The following is a 16,706-nucleotide window of genomic DNA, read 5'->3' as shown; positions in this document are numbered from 1 at the left end:
CATATAACAGGATTAAGCAGTAAACATGGCAATTATTTTAAAATCTTCCGTTTGTTTCCTTTTAATATGTTACATTCATTTGACTCAAGAAGTTTGACTTCTTCAAGATAATTTTTTGGTGTGGTTTTATTTATTGAATTTTTAATTTTAATTTTTTTTACAGGAAATATTGCTTGTGCACACAGAGGTCTGGTGTAAGACAGACGTCTTTTTGACATATCGTAAATTATTAACTTGTTGATGACCAAGCAGGCAAGCATTTCAGAGGCAGACCAAAAAAAAAAAGGGTACAGTATTTGTGAATTGAGCTCAAAATGAGAGTTCCTGTAAAACTCCTCGGCTTTGGCTTCTGGTTGTTTTTCTTAAATTGTGCCCGATGTCAAGGCAAGTGATTTGTTGTTGTTGTTGTTATTTATTTGAATGTCTTTTTCATTTAGATTTTCCTGACTTTAATGTAAATATTATATTATATGCAGTTCCCAAAACATTTAACTGACCTTATGTAGCTTTAGAAAGTGTTGAATAGTTGTGTATGTACTTCAGCATTTAATATACATAAAACAGTTACGTCTTTGTGTCTGTTCTTCTCAGAATGTCTTCGAGAGGACATTAAATATGATAACATAGAACCAGTTGCGAAAGCTTCATACGCTGATGGTGAAACAGTGAGAGTGAGCTGCATGACAGGTTATACTGGCTTGTATAAATTAAAGTGTGAAAAAGGAAAATGGAAGCAATCCATTGAGCGACCATGTGCAAGTAAGAAAATGATCGATACAATGGCCGCATAATTATTCGGGTTATTAAATCAATGTTATCATGTGAAGTAAAACTTGTTTGATTTCTGCAGAGAAGAAATGTAGTCATCCAGGCGACACACCAAATGGTGATTTTGAACTTAAAGACGGGACGGAGTTTGTTTTTGGAACAATGGTGGTGTATACTTGCAAGAAAGGGTAAAAGTGCCTTATGCTTTTTTTAATTCTCTTTTTATTGTAGGAACTGTATACTATCCTCATCAGTTTGAAAATCCTTGTACTTGTAAAAACATTGTGTTCACAGGTATGAAATGGCAAGCAGAATCAATCAGCGTACCTGCAGAGATAAAGGATGGGACAATGCTGTTCCTGTCTGTGAGGGTACGATTTCTTGAAAGTCACTGTTCTTCCTTTTTATTTATTCACGTTTAATTTCTTTCTGTCATAGAATAGTGACTCGTAAGCTAGAAGAGAATTATAACTAAAAAGATTTATTGATTTATTTATTTTTGAGTGATTGGTTTGTTGGTTTATTTATTTATATTCATATTTATATTATTATTTATTTGATATTCATATATTGTCTAGCTGTGAGATGTCCAGTCATTCGCACAGATGGGGAAGTAATTGCATCGGGCAACACAGAGGAGGGAAATTATGGCGATGTTATTCACTTTGAGTGTGTATCTTCTGACAAAAAGATCGATGGAAGTAGTGACATTCACTGCAAAGAGACGGGAGAATGGAGTGACGCTGATCCAAAGTGCAAAGGTTCAGTCCATTGTTTATTTTTCGATTTGTCTGTATCTTCACTCAGTGATCACAGATTGCTGTTTTATTCAAAGCACCAGTTTAATTAATATTGTTTCTCTCACTTTTCATTCAGAAATAACATGCACAGCACCGGTCATATCAAATGGATATGTTGTTGAGCCACTGCCAGAATACCAGAAAGATGCCATATTAAAATACAGATGCAATGAAAGATTCAAGCCCAGAGAGGGAATCCCCAGATGTGCTAAATTTGGCTGGACTCTGAACCCAGAATGTGATGGTAATCCACGTTTCATAATAATTCAGATGGGAAGTTATACTCAAATACTTAGATTCATCTTTCACAAAAAGATAAAATAAAATAAAATAAATAATTAATAATAATAATAATACTGTTAAAATTATTCATTTTAAAATTACTATTAAAATAATAATAATAATAATAATAATTTGCTAGGGTCACACTGTCACACATTAGCTGAAACTAAAAATAGATAGCCATTAAACTTACATCTAAATTTGAAAATTCAAAAATAAAACTAAAAAAATAGGCCTAAGTTAATATATTTGTTTAAGGTAAGGCAAACTTTATTGTCCCACATCTGGGGAAATTTGTCTTCGGCCATCACCTATGCTGCAGTCAGCTCACAATTAACACACAGTAATCAACAAACACAAACAATAACAACAAAAATAGCACAGCAATAAATAAATAAACCTAATACTGTATAAAAATAGAGAGAGAGAGAAAAAAAAATCTTAATAAAAGCAAATTACAGCTGCATACTGCCACTATTTAACAGCTTTATAGACACAGGAATACATGAGTTTTTAAATCTATTGAATCTGCAACAAGGAACTCTAGACCTCCTCCCAGAGGGCAACAACTCATACTCTGTATACAAAACATGGGTTGGATCACAGACAATAGTCTGCAATGATGTCTATTCTTTAACACCAATAATTTTCCAAGCAGTGTGAATCATCCAAAACAGTTAAGCTCTCAGCAGCACAGACAGATTACCTAAACAGACTGTGATGCTTTACCTAATTAAACTCTCAAGGACTGCCTGATAGAAGATTATTATCACAGCCCATCCTCCCTATACGCAGAATACGCAAGCTGCGTAGGGCCCCCGAAACACCAGCGGGCCCCCTTGCTCTCAAAGATGTTTTAATTTTAGTTTCGTTTTTTAATTTGACCAGTGGTTATGAAAACATGAATGATCGTTAATTTTAATGCAGTGCGCTGTCACACTCTCTACGTAAAAAGCAGCCAAGTCATGTAACGTGAATGTCGTACAGTCGCTCTTACTAAAAATAAAACGATTTGAAAGCGTACCGAGCCGAGCAAGAGATACTGTTTCTGAAGCACTTTCCGTGAGCGATTCAAGGCGGAGTGAAATACGGACAAATGCGTTTCATCCATTCTTCCCCATCTCTAGCCCATCATCCCCCAATATTCAGACAAGTCCTCGTTATTTTTCAATAAACCTAAAATTGCAGTATCATCTGAGAATTTAATTATGTAATTATTAGAATAACCTTCTGCACTCCGTATACAAGGGGAACAAAACCGGTGAACAAAACCGGTGAACTAACACAGCCTCTGAAGTTCTGAATTCAGATAGTGTTCCATTAACACTAACCTGCTGCCTATGATTGGTTAAAAAAAAAAAGAGTAGCACCATTTTATAATAAAAGGGTGAACTTTAAAATCATTCAGCCTCGCAGTTAAAATATGTCTGCAGCATATTAAAAGCTGAGCTAAAATCTACAAATAAAAGATGTGCATATGAGCTAGAATCCTCTAGATGCCTATTTATGAAATGTGTCATGGCTATAACAGCATCATCTCTACTTCTAATGCTCCTATATGCAAATTGAAATGGGTCTGAAAGACAGCTGACCTCTTTTTTTTTAATAAGTTAATCATAAACACTTACTCAAAACACTTAAATACTATTGAAGTAAGTGCCACTGGACGATAGTCATTATTCTCCTTATAGCTAGCCTTTAATCTTAGTTTAATCTTTATTTTAACTTCAAGGTGGAGTTTGATGAATGCAGTCAACACACCTATATTTGTAGATAACTTGAGAAAATGGAAATTGATTATTTACTTGTCTTTCTATCATGCTGTAGGAACTGTCCAATTGATGTTGATTTTAATGGTAAAGATTTTTATTTATTTTTTATTTATTCATTTATTTAGTTAGTTGGTTATTTAGTTATTTTTTTTAATTGAGGAAAATGAGGCATTAGAATTTACATGCAAATTGTGGCACAGCTAAGCCTTATTATTATTCGATAACAGCAAAATTAGCTAATAACTACTTACTACAATGATGATCAGTTCAACTGATTATATGAAAATGCTCCAAATGTTTTATGATTTGGATTGTGAAGGAAGAAAAATACCTTAAATGGAGGCATTATATACATTTGAAACTAGCTAATTGTCATGATTCCTTAATTTTCAGAAAATCAGTTCAGCAAATAATGTACAGGTGCTGGTCATATAATTAGAATATCATCAAAAAGTTGATTTATTTCACTAATTCCATTCAAAACGTGAAACTTGTATATTATATTCATTCATTACACACAGACTGATATATTTCAAATGTTTATTTCTTTTAATTTTGATGATTAGAGCTTACAGCTCATGAAAGTCAAAAATCAGTATCTCAAAATATTAGAATATTTACATTTGAGTTTGAATAAATGACCATCCCTACAGTATAAATTCTGGGTATCTCTTGTTCTTTGAAACCACAATAATGGGGAAGACTGCTGACTTGGCAATGATCCAGAAGACGAACATTGACACCCTCCACAAAGAGGGTAAGTCACAGAGGGTCATTACTGAAAGGTGTGGCTGTTTACAGAGTGCTGTATCAAAGCATATTAAATGCAAAGTTGACTGGAAGGAAGAATTTGGGTAGGAAAAGGTGCACAAGCAACAGGGATGACCGCAAGCTTGAGAATACAGTCAAGCAAAGCCGATTCAAACACTTGGGAGAGCTTCACAAGGAGAGAACTGAAGCTGGAGTCAGTGCATCAAGAGTCACCACGCTCAGATGTCTTCAGGAAAAGGGCTACCAAGCCACTTCTGAACCAGAGACAACGTCAGAAGCATCTTACCTGGGCTGTGGAGAAAAAGAACTGGACTGTTACTCAGTGGTCCAAAGTCCTCTTTTCAGATGAAAGTAAATTTTACATTTCATTTGGAAATCAAGGTCCCAGAGTCTGAAGGAAGAGTGGAGAGGCACAGAATCCATGTTGCTTGAAGTCCAGTGTGAAGTTTCCAGAGTCAGTGATGATTTGGGCTGCCAAGTCATCTGCTGGTGTTGGTCCACTGTGTTTTCCGATGTCCACAGTCAACACAGCCATCTACCAGGAAATTTTAGAGCACTTCATGCTTACTTCTGTTGACAAGCTTTATGGAGATGCTGATTTCATTTTCCAGCAGGACTTGGCACCTGCCCACACTGCCAAAGGTACCAAAAGCTGGTTCAATGACCATAGTGTTACTGTGCTTGATTGGCCAGCAAATTCGCCTGACCTGAACCCCATAGAGAATCTATGGGGTATTGTCAAGAGGAAGATGAGAGACACCAGACCCAACAATGCAGATGAGCTGAAGGCCACTATCAGAGCAACCTGGGCTCTCATAACACCTGAGCAGTGCCACAGACTGATCGACTCCATGCCACGCCGCATTGCTGCAGTAATTCAGGCAAAAGGAGCCCCAACTAAGTATTGAGTGCTGTACATGCTCATACTTTTCATTTTCATACTTTTCTGTTGGCCAAGATTTCTAAAAATCCTTTCTTTGTATTGGTCTTAAGTAATATTCTAATATTTTGAGATACTGATTTTTGACTTTCATGAGCTGTAAGCTCTAATCATCAAAATTAAAAGAAATAAACATTTGAAATATATCAGTCTGTGTGTAATGAATGAATATAATATACAAGTTTCACTTTTTGAATGGAATTAGTGAAATAAATCAACTTTTTGATGATATTCTAATTATATGACCAGCACCTGTATATCTGATAGCTTTCTAAACAGAACATGTGCATCTAATACTTATATAGAGACAAAAATTGTACTCTATTCATTGAAATCTATCTTATTTGTTTGTTTATTTGATCAATTCTGCCCTACAAAGGCAAAAGACCTTAATGTCCCAATACCAGGAGACACGGAAGCCAGGAACGAGGAGACGAGGAATTCACAAAACGAGAGTCTTTAATATTTCATTTTTCTTTATTTAACCAGTTTTAAAATTTGTTGAGATTAAAATCTCTTTTGCAAGAGTGACCTGGCCAAGAAGGCAGCAACAAATAACATAGCATATACAAATTTACATCACAACAACAATTCAAAAGGATAAAACACACAGTTTATTAAAAGTAGCTTACATTCATGTAATGATGGAAGCACGGTCAGCTTTAGAATGCTTTGTAGATTATTCCAAGCCAAAGATGCATTATATCCAAAACCCTTTTTTCCTAGCTCTGTTCGAACCCAAGGGAATTTAAAATATAACTGGTCATTAGAGCGTAGATTGTAGCATACCTTTGATTTAGAAAAGCTCAGAGACAAATAAGATGGAATTAGACCACAAACAGATAAATAAATTAAACAATACCAATTAAAACTTCTTCGAGTATATAATGATGATAACTCAGCCTTCTCATATAAAGTACATTGATGTGATAACTACAACCAGTAATAAAACGTAAGGTGCTATGAAAAACAGAATCAAGTTGTTTTAGTTAATATCCTGGGGCATTCATATACAGCAGATCACCATAATCCAAGAGTGGTAGGAAGGTAGCAGATACCAAATATTTCCTTGCTTTTAAAGAAAATAAAGATCTATTTCTGTAGTAAAACCGCAATTTGAGCTTAAGTTTTGAGAGTAATTTCAATTATGTAACTTAAAAGTTAACTGACTATCAAATAGGATGCCCAGGTACTTATTGTTATGGGGCGAACGAGACATAAGACGTACGGATCCATATGCAAGCTTTATTCAGAGACGAGGTCATAAACACAGGCAGAGTCAAAACATCCGCAAACAAGTATAACACAGACAAGACAGAGTAATCCTAGGGCAAGCATGGGTCTTTGATTGGCGAACAATATCCAGAGGGCTTGAGAAGAGGGATAGTCCAATAACATGAGTAATAGTCCAAGCGAGGTACAAACAGAGTCAGAACGGCAAGGCAAAAGGTAAATCCAAGGTACACAGGCGAGAATACAAGACTAGACTAGAAACTATGAACACAAGACTAGACTAGAGACTATGACCGGAAATGGCTCCGTAAAGTTCTATCTCTAGGAGAGAGATAAATGCGGACAATACTCGGCAATCTGACTGAGGAAGTCCATGGCTTAAGTAAGGTGTGTGATGCTGTGTCATCAGTGCAATGGATGATGGGAATTGTAGTCTGAGGTGAAGTGCAACAGTTCGTGTAGTGCAAGAGTTCATGTGGTGAGTGAGTGACCTCTGGTAGTGAGTGAACGGAAGTTCATAGACCGGATTCGTGACACTTATAACTTACAACATATTCTAATTTTGTTCCCTGGAAGGATATAATGTCAGGAAGATTACTTGGTACAACTTTAGAATTAGAAAAAAAATAATTAAACTAGTTTTATCTGTGTTTAAAACCAGCTTAAGTTGACATAAACGGAACTGAACAATATCAAACGCTAACTGTAAATAGTGAAGTGCTTGTGAGGCTGATGAAGCACAGCAGTAAATAGCAGTGTCGTCTGCATACAGATGGTACTTAGCATTTGGAATGTTATCACATAAATTATTTATATACAAGGAAAATAAAATAGGTCCCAGAACAGACCCCTGAAGTGTTCGTCCAGCGACCATTCAGTGTAAGTTCATATCAACTCTAAGAAAGGATATTTTCATGGCCAATTTTATTATTTAAGTATTAATGCATTAGAGCATGTAGTAAGGATCGAAAATCGTAAAGGGACATTAATTTGCAAGGCAGAACCAGAAACTCATGTAATTTATGCACACAACTTTTATTAACTAAACGCTAACACACATAACTAATCTAAACAAACAAACAAACATACATACACTCACGTGTATATACAAAAGGGGAGCTGGATGTGTGTGAGCCAAAAGTGGATGAATGAAGCCATTAGAGAAAATAGAATGCAGTTATGGAAAGAGTCAGTTAACCACCTGAGTAAAACCATCAGCGCAGTTTATAATGGGGTCTATAGCTTATACTAAACCTCTGTTTAGTTTAGCTAGATGTACCATACTTGCACTTCCATGGCTGCTGGAATGCAGTCTCGGATGAAAAGTCTTGATGGTTTCAAGGTTTTGGACTCGCGATTACGTTCTTCCGGGTTGAAGAGTGATGAATTCCAAAGATGTTATTCTGGCTCTGAGGTCCGAGGAGCTTTGGTTGAATGGAAAGTCAAGGCCGCAAGGCCTGGCACAAGACTTAAGGGTCCAGAAGAGTTCTAGCTCACATCCTTCTAGGATCCAACAGAACCGCAGACTGGGATATGTTGGAGCCCACCGGGCACGCCGGTACCGGCTCAGGCTCTCCACACAGACAGCAATCCGGAGATTTAGCAGTAGAGCTTTTGCAGAAGAGAGCGCGTGGCAGAACTGTGCGTGAGCCCTTTAAGGTCTGTGAAGAGTCACACCTCTCAGGATGGGCTTGACCAATGAGAAAGGCTGAATTTCCAAGCGGGAGTTTGGAAATACTGGGGGATTTTATGACCCTTTGTCTGAGAGCATGGTAATTTGCCAAGGGGTTGGATTGGAAGTTGGTATACAAACTATTAACGATTCTTAGGACATTAATATGTTGCATAGGTATCAACATGTAATATTCACTCTCAATTAGATCATCCGAAGACGAATTGATAGAGACCAGACATGTTACAGTTAGAGTGATATTAACTAGTGATCCATCATGAAGTCCTTGACATACCTACTGGCACCGGGTATGTGTATTGGGTGAGGGGTCTGTGACTATTTGTTAATCTAATAACTAATTGATTTGTTAAATCAAATGCAAAATTGTGTGTCTGATTGGTCCAAATGCTACACAGATATAACTGACTTCTCTGTAGTCAAATGATTATTTTTAGTAATAATTTTAGAAATCTCCACATTATCAACTTGAGACAATGACTTAACCATTTTCCAAAACTTAACTGGATTATTTAAATTTTTTGATGTTTCAAGTAAATAAAAATTTGATTTGGCATGTTTTATCTGTGAAGTACAAACATTTCTTAGCTTCCTAAAATGAAGCCAGTCCGATTCAGACTTAGTACTTCTAGCTTTGGCCCAAGCTAAGGCTCTGTCCTGCAATAGCCTAGCTAACTCCAGTGTAAACAAAGGATTATTTTGGGCATTCACTCTTATTTTAAGCATCGGTGCATGCTTGTTTACCAGGTGCATAAAACTACTGTAAAAAAAGTTCCATGCTAACTCAACATCATTTATTAAAGTAATACGACTCCAGTCAAATATATACAAATCATGATGAAATGCTTGTTCTACGAAATGCTTTCTGTTTCTTGTACAAATAACTTGAGGTCTAGATTTAGGACGTTTGGTATTCCTCACAGCAGCTATGACACAGTGATCACTGACATCATTTGCAAATACACCAATATTTATATATTTATGAGGTGAGTTTGTTAAAAAGAGATCCAATAAAGTTGATTTTTTTAGAGCATTTAGTATTTAATCGAGTGGGACTATCAATCAGCTGAGTTAAGTGAAAGGTGTCACAAAAAGATTTGAAATTATTTGAAGCTGGAGATAACCAATCCCAGTTAAAATCACAAACTAATAATAATTTGTTGAAATTAATAGTGGATAATTGCTGTTGTAACAGGACAAGAGATTCAGAAATTGCTGAGGGAGGCCTGTAACAACCAAAGTCAGATAAACATCTTTAGAAAGTTAAATTTTTAAAACTAAAAATTCAAACACTAATGTTTGATAATGATGTTAGCACCATGGTTTGAAAATTATTTTACATACACTGAACAAAATTATAAATGCAACACTTTTGTTTTTGCCCTCATTTTTCATGAGCTGAGCTCAAAGATCTAAGATTTTTTCTATGTACACAAAAGGCCTATTTCTCTCAAATATTGTTCACAAATCTGTCTAAATCTGTGTTAGTGAGCACAACTCCTTTGCCGAGATAATCCTTCCACCTCACAGGTGTGGCATATCAAGATGCTGTTTAGACAGCATGATTATTGCACAGGTGTGCCTTAGGCTGGCCACAATAAAAGGCCACTCTAAAATGTGCAGTTTTATCACACAGCACAATGCCACAGATGTCGCAAGTTTTGAGGGAGTGTGCAATTGGCATGCTGACTGCAGGAATGTCCAGCAGAGCTGTTGCCCGTGAATTGAATGTTAATTTCTCTACCATAAGCCGTCTCCAAAGGCGTTTCAGAGAATTTGGCAGTACATCCAACTGGCCTCAAAACCGCAGACCACATGTAACCACACCAGCCCAGGACCTCCACATCCAGCATCTTCACCTCCAAGATCGTCTGAGACCAGCCATCTGGAGAGATGCTGCAACAATTGGTTTGCATAACCAAAGAATTTCTGCACAAACTGTCAGAAACCCTCTCAGGAAAGCTCATCTGCATGCTCGTCATCCTCATCGGTGTCTCGACCTGACTGCAGTTCGTCATTGTAACCGACTTGACTGGGCAAATGCTCACATTTGATGCCGTCTGGCACTTTGGAGAGGTGTTCTCTTCACGGATGAATCCCTGTTTTCACTGTACAGGGCAGATGGCAGACAGCGTGTATGGCGTCGTGTGGGTGAGTGGTTTGCTGATGTCAACATTGTGGATCGAGTGGCCCATGGTGGCATTGGGGTTATGGTATGGGCAGGCGTATGTTATGGACAACGAACACAGGTGCATTTTATTGATGGCATTTTGAATGCACAGAGATACCGTGACGAGATCCTGAGGCCCATTGTTGTGCCATTCATCCTCATGTTGCAGCATGATAATGCACGGCACCATGTTGCAAGGATCTGTACACAATTCCTGGAAGCTGAAAACATCCCAGTTCTTGCACGGCCAGCATACTCACCGGACATGTCACCCATTGAGCATGTTTGGGATGCTCTGGATCGGCGTATACGACAGCGTGTTCCAGTTCCTGCCAATATCCAGCAACTTCGCACAGCCATTGAAGAGGAGTGGACCAACATTCCACAGGCCACAATCAACAACCTGATCAACTCTATGGGAAGGAGATGTGTTGCACTGTGTGAGGCAAATGGTGGTCACACCAGATACTGACTGGTACTGATACTGACCACCCCCCCTTGACTGAATTTGAACTAGGTAAACTTGCTTGGTGACATATATTATACATAAAAAAGGACACTTCTATGTCATCATGTATGTTAAGGAAGCATAATGAATGAGAAAAGTCTAAACTGAATGCTCTATTATTCCACCCATGATCACAATCGCACGACGTACTCCAAGCACGCTGGAACATCTGTACAAAATCAGTGTGACAAAGAGACATATCTATTACAGGCATCCTCAAAAAAGAGTTAAGTCTATTAGTAAAAGAGTCAGAACCAAAAGACGCGCCATTGTCCTTTAACTTTCTTCTTTGCTGAGGTGTAGTCTTAAGGCACTCTGACTTGTCCTCTTCCAACGAAAACGCTGCCCATCACCACAATGCAAAAGGGATCCACGCCAGATGCCAGACCACATCCAGCGCCAAAAAAGAGAAAGCAACAGAAAAAAATAAAAAAAATAATTCACCATTAAAAACAACAAACAATAACCAATTCCTCCCAAACGCTCATGGTCACAGCCGCTCGCAGTATTAAGTAAGCACTTTCCTTCAGCAAAGGAGGGCTTAATCCATTAAGCCAAAAGGACTGGCATCTCGATCTCGAAACCCAACGCGATCAGCAGAGCTGGCCAACAATCCGCGTCCACGGCGACAGGAGAAAGCCGTCAGAGAATAACCACCATCAAAACAACAGATAGTAACAAATTTCAACGGAACGCTAATGGACAAAGCCACTTGTGTTACTGTGTAAAAATAAGCACTTCCCTTCAGTAGAAGAGGACTTAATCCAGTTGACTCAATGGCCAGCGTCTTCCCTTCGTAGCGATGTACGAGCCGCACACGATCAGCAAACAATCAGGGAAAAATCCACTCGCAAAAATAAGCTGCCCTGCTTCACATAAATAAAAATAAAGCAGCAAACTCCGAGAATAAGAGACGAAACATAAAAACTAAGACAAATGTACACACAGACATAGACGTGCTACCATCTTGGAAAGGGGTGATCCAACAGGCAAACATAAAGCACAAGGAAACATAAAGCACAAGAAAGACATTCAAGGACCGACAAACACTAATTGGAAGGACTGGGGCTTATAAAGACAGGACAATCAGGGAGGAAGACGAGACACACCTGGAAACAAATGAACAATCAATGTGAGGGGGAAACTAGGTCATGGAACACATGGGGAGCAAAAACACAACAAAACAGTTCAGGGGTGTGACATTACTCCCCCCTCCCGGAAGGCGCATCCCGTGCCGTAATACTTCCACAGGAGTGGGCAGACAGAGTCCAGGGAGGCGACGAAGGAGGGAGCCAGAACAGGAGGAGCCAAGTTGGACCTAGGCCACAGCCATGATGTCGACCCAAGTTGGAGCATGGAGGGAGGAGCCATGGAGGAGGGATGGCCGCCGACTCCAGGGGGCCGACCAACGGCGGCGGAGGAGCTCGAGGCGGAGACTGAGAGCCAAAGAGCAAGGGCGACGGGGAAGATCTGGAGGGCCCAGGTGGAGCAGATGGAGATGGGGATCCAGATGACCGCGGAGGAGCCGGAGCGACAGAGGACTGAGGAGGAGCCAAAGTGTTGAAGGAGCCGGAGGGACAAAGGGACGAGGCGCAGCCGGAGGAGTGGAGTCCCGAGGCACAGGATGGTCGACGCCAGACCAAGGCGGAGCCAGAGGGACAACGGAGCCTGAGGGAGCCTGGCGGAGCCAGTGGACAGATGGGCCACGGTGGAGAGGAGAGAGCTAGGAGTCATGGTGGAGCCGACGGGACAAGGAGGCTGTAGGCGGAGGTGAGGGATACTCCAGCCCTGGCGGCGCTGGAGGATGGCAGTCCCGTGGGGCTCGCACCGCATTGATGGTGGGCTGAGGGTGAGCAGAGAGGCTGCCAGACAACAGCGGTGGAGGAAGCAGGAGCAGGAGGGAGGGTGGGCATTTGTGAGCCTTCGGGCTTTCAGGGATGAACTCAGGAATAGGAGCGGGCACTGGAGGGCGCTCTGGAGGAGCGGAGCTGGACGGGACCAGCGGATATGAAGAAGCAGGGCCGGCCCAAGCCTTTTTGGGGCCCTAAGCAGAATTTTATTTGGGGGCCCCTCAGTGCCACCGATATGACTGGTTATTGTCAAAGCTTGATTATTAACACACTATAAATCTAACACACCCATTATCAGTTTTATTTGTTGTAGCTGTGTTGCTTACATCATACCATTGTCTGCCTGGCATTTTTTTACCCTTCTGTGATTTTTAATTGTAACAGTTGCAAACTTACAAGAGTGGTCAGGTGTTAATTTCCACTTTAACATTCATTAAAGTCTTAAAGTATTAAATGGCATACTTAATGTGGTGTGCTGAAAAGTAGCTAAATAAATCAGCAGACAATGCATTTACAGAACAGAATGTTATTTTAACAACATGAATATTAATCAAAGTTGTACTTTTATTACAAGTCATACTTTTTTTATATTAAACCCAGCAGAGAGCATCTGTACATATAAAACAACTCTTCTAGCTAACTGAGGCAAAATGATATTGGAATATAATAGCAAAGCCCCAAAATGTAGGCTAAGGTAAATAATGTTAAGCTGTTATCAGTTTATGAAACAGAAGCTTATTTTTATTACAAAAATATATACCAAGGAAAGTAATTTTTACGCAGAAGACAAAAACTTTAATCTAAAACTAAGTAAATGTTATATTTATAATATATTAAGATGTCCTGATTACTGATGTTTTGATATTCAAACATGAACTTCCCTAAAACAAAAAGATACCCTACCTAGGCTATGCTAATGGGTCTGATCTGATCAGGGGTGCATTTCCCAAACTATGGTCGCAAGTTCTGTTGTTACCAATAGAGTTCAATGGAAATAACGACCATAGTTAGCTAACGATGGTTTTGATAAAGGCACACCTGATTTGTGCCACGAAAGCCCCATGTTGAATCTGTCCCCCCTCCACCCCCAAAACGCGATCGATTTCACCCCTTTGACACGCCACGCTTTGGCTGGCGCTGAGCCAGAGAAAGACGAGCTCAGAAAAAAGAAAAACGCGCTCAGTGCTTTTCATATTTCATAACTGTTCAGTGTTTTCAACCGAATAAAGTTTATTTTAGGTTTCAGGCATTTAAATACACTTCAGTTAAGTAAAAAAAGACATGTAGTTTGTTAAATAGGCTACACACGGATTTCTATAGAAAGTGACAGTAATAATCCTTTCAATTAATGGACGATGTGTTTTATTCCTATCAAATACTATAAAGTTTACTCTGTTTTTCTACCAGCTGGCCACTTACTTTCATGTATTTCGGGAGAAATAGGTGAATTCACGTGATGTTAATCTGACAGATCCACACGGCAGCGTCCAGCACATATTGTCAATATGCCTGCATGACACGTCGCTATGGAAATAATAAAATTATTTGTATAGATTATTGAATTATTTAATATTGTGCTTCCCTATAATTACCACTGTCCATTGACATAATGTGTCACGAATTAAAATAAAATGAAATAAACTGTAGGCTACTCTTGGCAGTAGCCTACAGCTACTCAAGCAGTCGCTTAGTTCGCTTATGCCTTGGGCCGGCTCTGCGAAGAAGGGCTGGACTTGGGATCTGTGGCCCTCCCTGGGCCAAACGGGCAAACAGTAGCCCTCCCTGCCTTGCTGTGGCACAGATCACGCACCATACTCAGCTCACCCTCAGCCGTGGTGCAGGGGCGAAGCTCCTCTCACACACCTTGACTGACGTCATCAGCGGCTCAGGCTCCGCGGCGATCCTCAGCACTGTCGCTCCATGTGGCTATGGCTCGTCGGTCGCGGCGGGCTCTGGCTCTCCATCAGCGGTGGGCTCAGGCATGCGCTCCAGGCAGCGGGGAGATGGTGGGCTGGGCACTGGGTCAGGAGTCCACTCCACAAAGGCGGTGAAATTCGCTCGAGGGCCATCCTCAGACGACAGCGCTCTGTACGCAATGCTCAAACTGGCATCGTAGAACACACAGAGCGCATCGTCTGGGTAGGTGGTGAGGCTTGCGAGGACCAGGAACAGTCTCGAGCGATTTCTCCCTCTGCTCCAGCAGGAGGATGAGGAATTCGGAATGGAGGAGGGGATCCATGGCGGTGAAGACCACGAACCATACTCAGCTCACCCTCAGCCACGGTGCAGGGGGCTGAGCTCCTCTCCACGCTCTCACTGTCCACGGAAACACAACGGAAAGAAAAACACTGAGAAAAACGAGGAAACAAAACAGAGGGGAAAACACGGAGATTACTGTTTCGGTCGGTCCTTCTGTCACAATACCAGGAGACACGGAATCCAGAAACGAGGAGACGAGGAATTCACAAAATGAGAGTCTTTAATAATCCAATGGGGAAACATAAAGCACAAGGAAGACATTCAAGGACAGACAAACACTAACTGGAAGGACTGGGGCTTATAAAGACACGACAATCAGGGAGGAAGATGCGACACACCTGGAAACAAATCAACAATCAACGTGAGGGGGAAACTGGGTCACGGAACACATGGGGAGCAAAAACACAACAAAACTTGACACTTAACTCGCTAGAGTGTGAAACTGAGAATGACTTTAAAGTTTTTTATTTGTCCAGCCAAATTAATTATAGGTAGGATACTGGAAATTTGGCAATTAGATGTTTTAGTAATGAAAATTATCTACATTAAAAAATTGTGAGCTCAAACTTTTTTACCCTTAATTTGAAGTTACTGTACTCTGCATTTGCATTGTCTGCAAAAAGTGAGAAGTCACACCAAGGCAAAAGACAGTAACTTCCACATTATCAATATTTGGTTGCTGATCACCATTTACAAAATCGTTACAGTAACACCTGTATAAAATCTAGTGGTCATGGGCTCTCTCACATAGGCTATTTCATATAGAAATGTGACTGTATTCATTGTTTTTCGACCGTGACAAGCGGAGTTAAACATGTGAGTGGATACCGTTTTGCAACCAATTTATTTGGGTAACACTTTACAATAAGGTGTCATTTGTGACCCTGGACCACAAAACCAGTCTTAAGTCGCTGGGGTATATTTGTAGCAATAGCCAAAAATACATCGTATGGGTCAAAATTGTCGATTTTTTTTTTTATGCCAAAAATCATTAGGATATTAAGTAAAGATCGTGTTCCATGAAGATATTTTGTAAATTTGCTACCGTAAATGTATCAAAACTTAATTTTTGTTTAGTAATATGCATTGCTAAGAACTTGGAAAATTTGGACAACTTTAAAGGCGATTTTCTTAATATTTAGATTTTTTTGCACCCTCAGATTCTAGATGTTCAATAGTTGTATCTTGGCCAAATATGGTCCTGTCCTGACAAACCATACATCAATGGAAAGCTTATTTATTCAGCTTTCAGATGATGTATAAATCTCAATTTCAAAAAACTGACACTTAAGACGTCCAGGGTCATGTATTAACTAACATGAACAAACAATGAACAATGCATTTATTACACTATTTATTAATCTTTGTTAATGTTAGTTAATGGAAATACAGTTGTTCATTGTTTATTCATGTTAGTTCACAGTGCATTAACTAATGTTGACAAACACAACTTGTGATTTTAGTAATGCATTAGTAAATGCTGAAATTAACATTAACTAAGATTAATAAATGCTGTAGAAGTATTGTTCATTCTTAGTTCATGTTAACTAATGTTGTTAACTAATGAACCTTATTGTAAAGTGTTACCTTTATTTGCTATGCTCAGTAAAGTAAAAGAATGCTTTGACATAGCGTAATGCGTTTATATTGACTAGAATGACAT

The 16,706-nt window shown here is 39.5% G+C and overlaps 1 protein-coding gene across 1 annotated transcript in view; it reads left to right on the top strand.

Moving 5' to 3' along the window:
- Positions 1–227: 227 nt before the first annotated feature.
- Positions 228–16,706, top strand: part of cfh (complement factor H) — a 40,211-nt gene continuing 23,732 nt past the window's right edge. Inside the window, exons 1-6 of the mRNA XM_058759949.1 lie at positions 228–384; positions 592–759; positions 851–956; positions 1,063–1,139; positions 1,347–1,529; positions 1,645–1,812. Coding sequence (XP_058615932.1) covers positions 315–384; positions 592–759; positions 851–956; positions 1,063–1,139; positions 1,347–1,529; positions 1,645–1,812 — 772 coding nt within the window. The 5' untranslated portion in view covers positions 228–314. The remainder of the gene's footprint in view (positions 385–591; positions 760–850; positions 957–1,062; positions 1,140–1,346; positions 1,530–1,644; positions 1,813–16,706) is intronic.

The sequence above is a fragment of the Onychostoma macrolepis genome, chromosome 22 (assembly GCF_012432095.1).
Source record: "Onychostoma macrolepis isolate SWU-2019 chromosome 22, ASM1243209v1, whole genome shotgun sequence".
Taxonomy (NCBI): Eukaryota; Metazoa; Chordata; class Actinopteri; order Cypriniformes; family Cyprinidae; genus Onychostoma; species Onychostoma macrolepis.
Note: the sequence above shows the minus strand (reverse complement) of the source record. Positions and strands in the feature narration are given on the sequence as shown.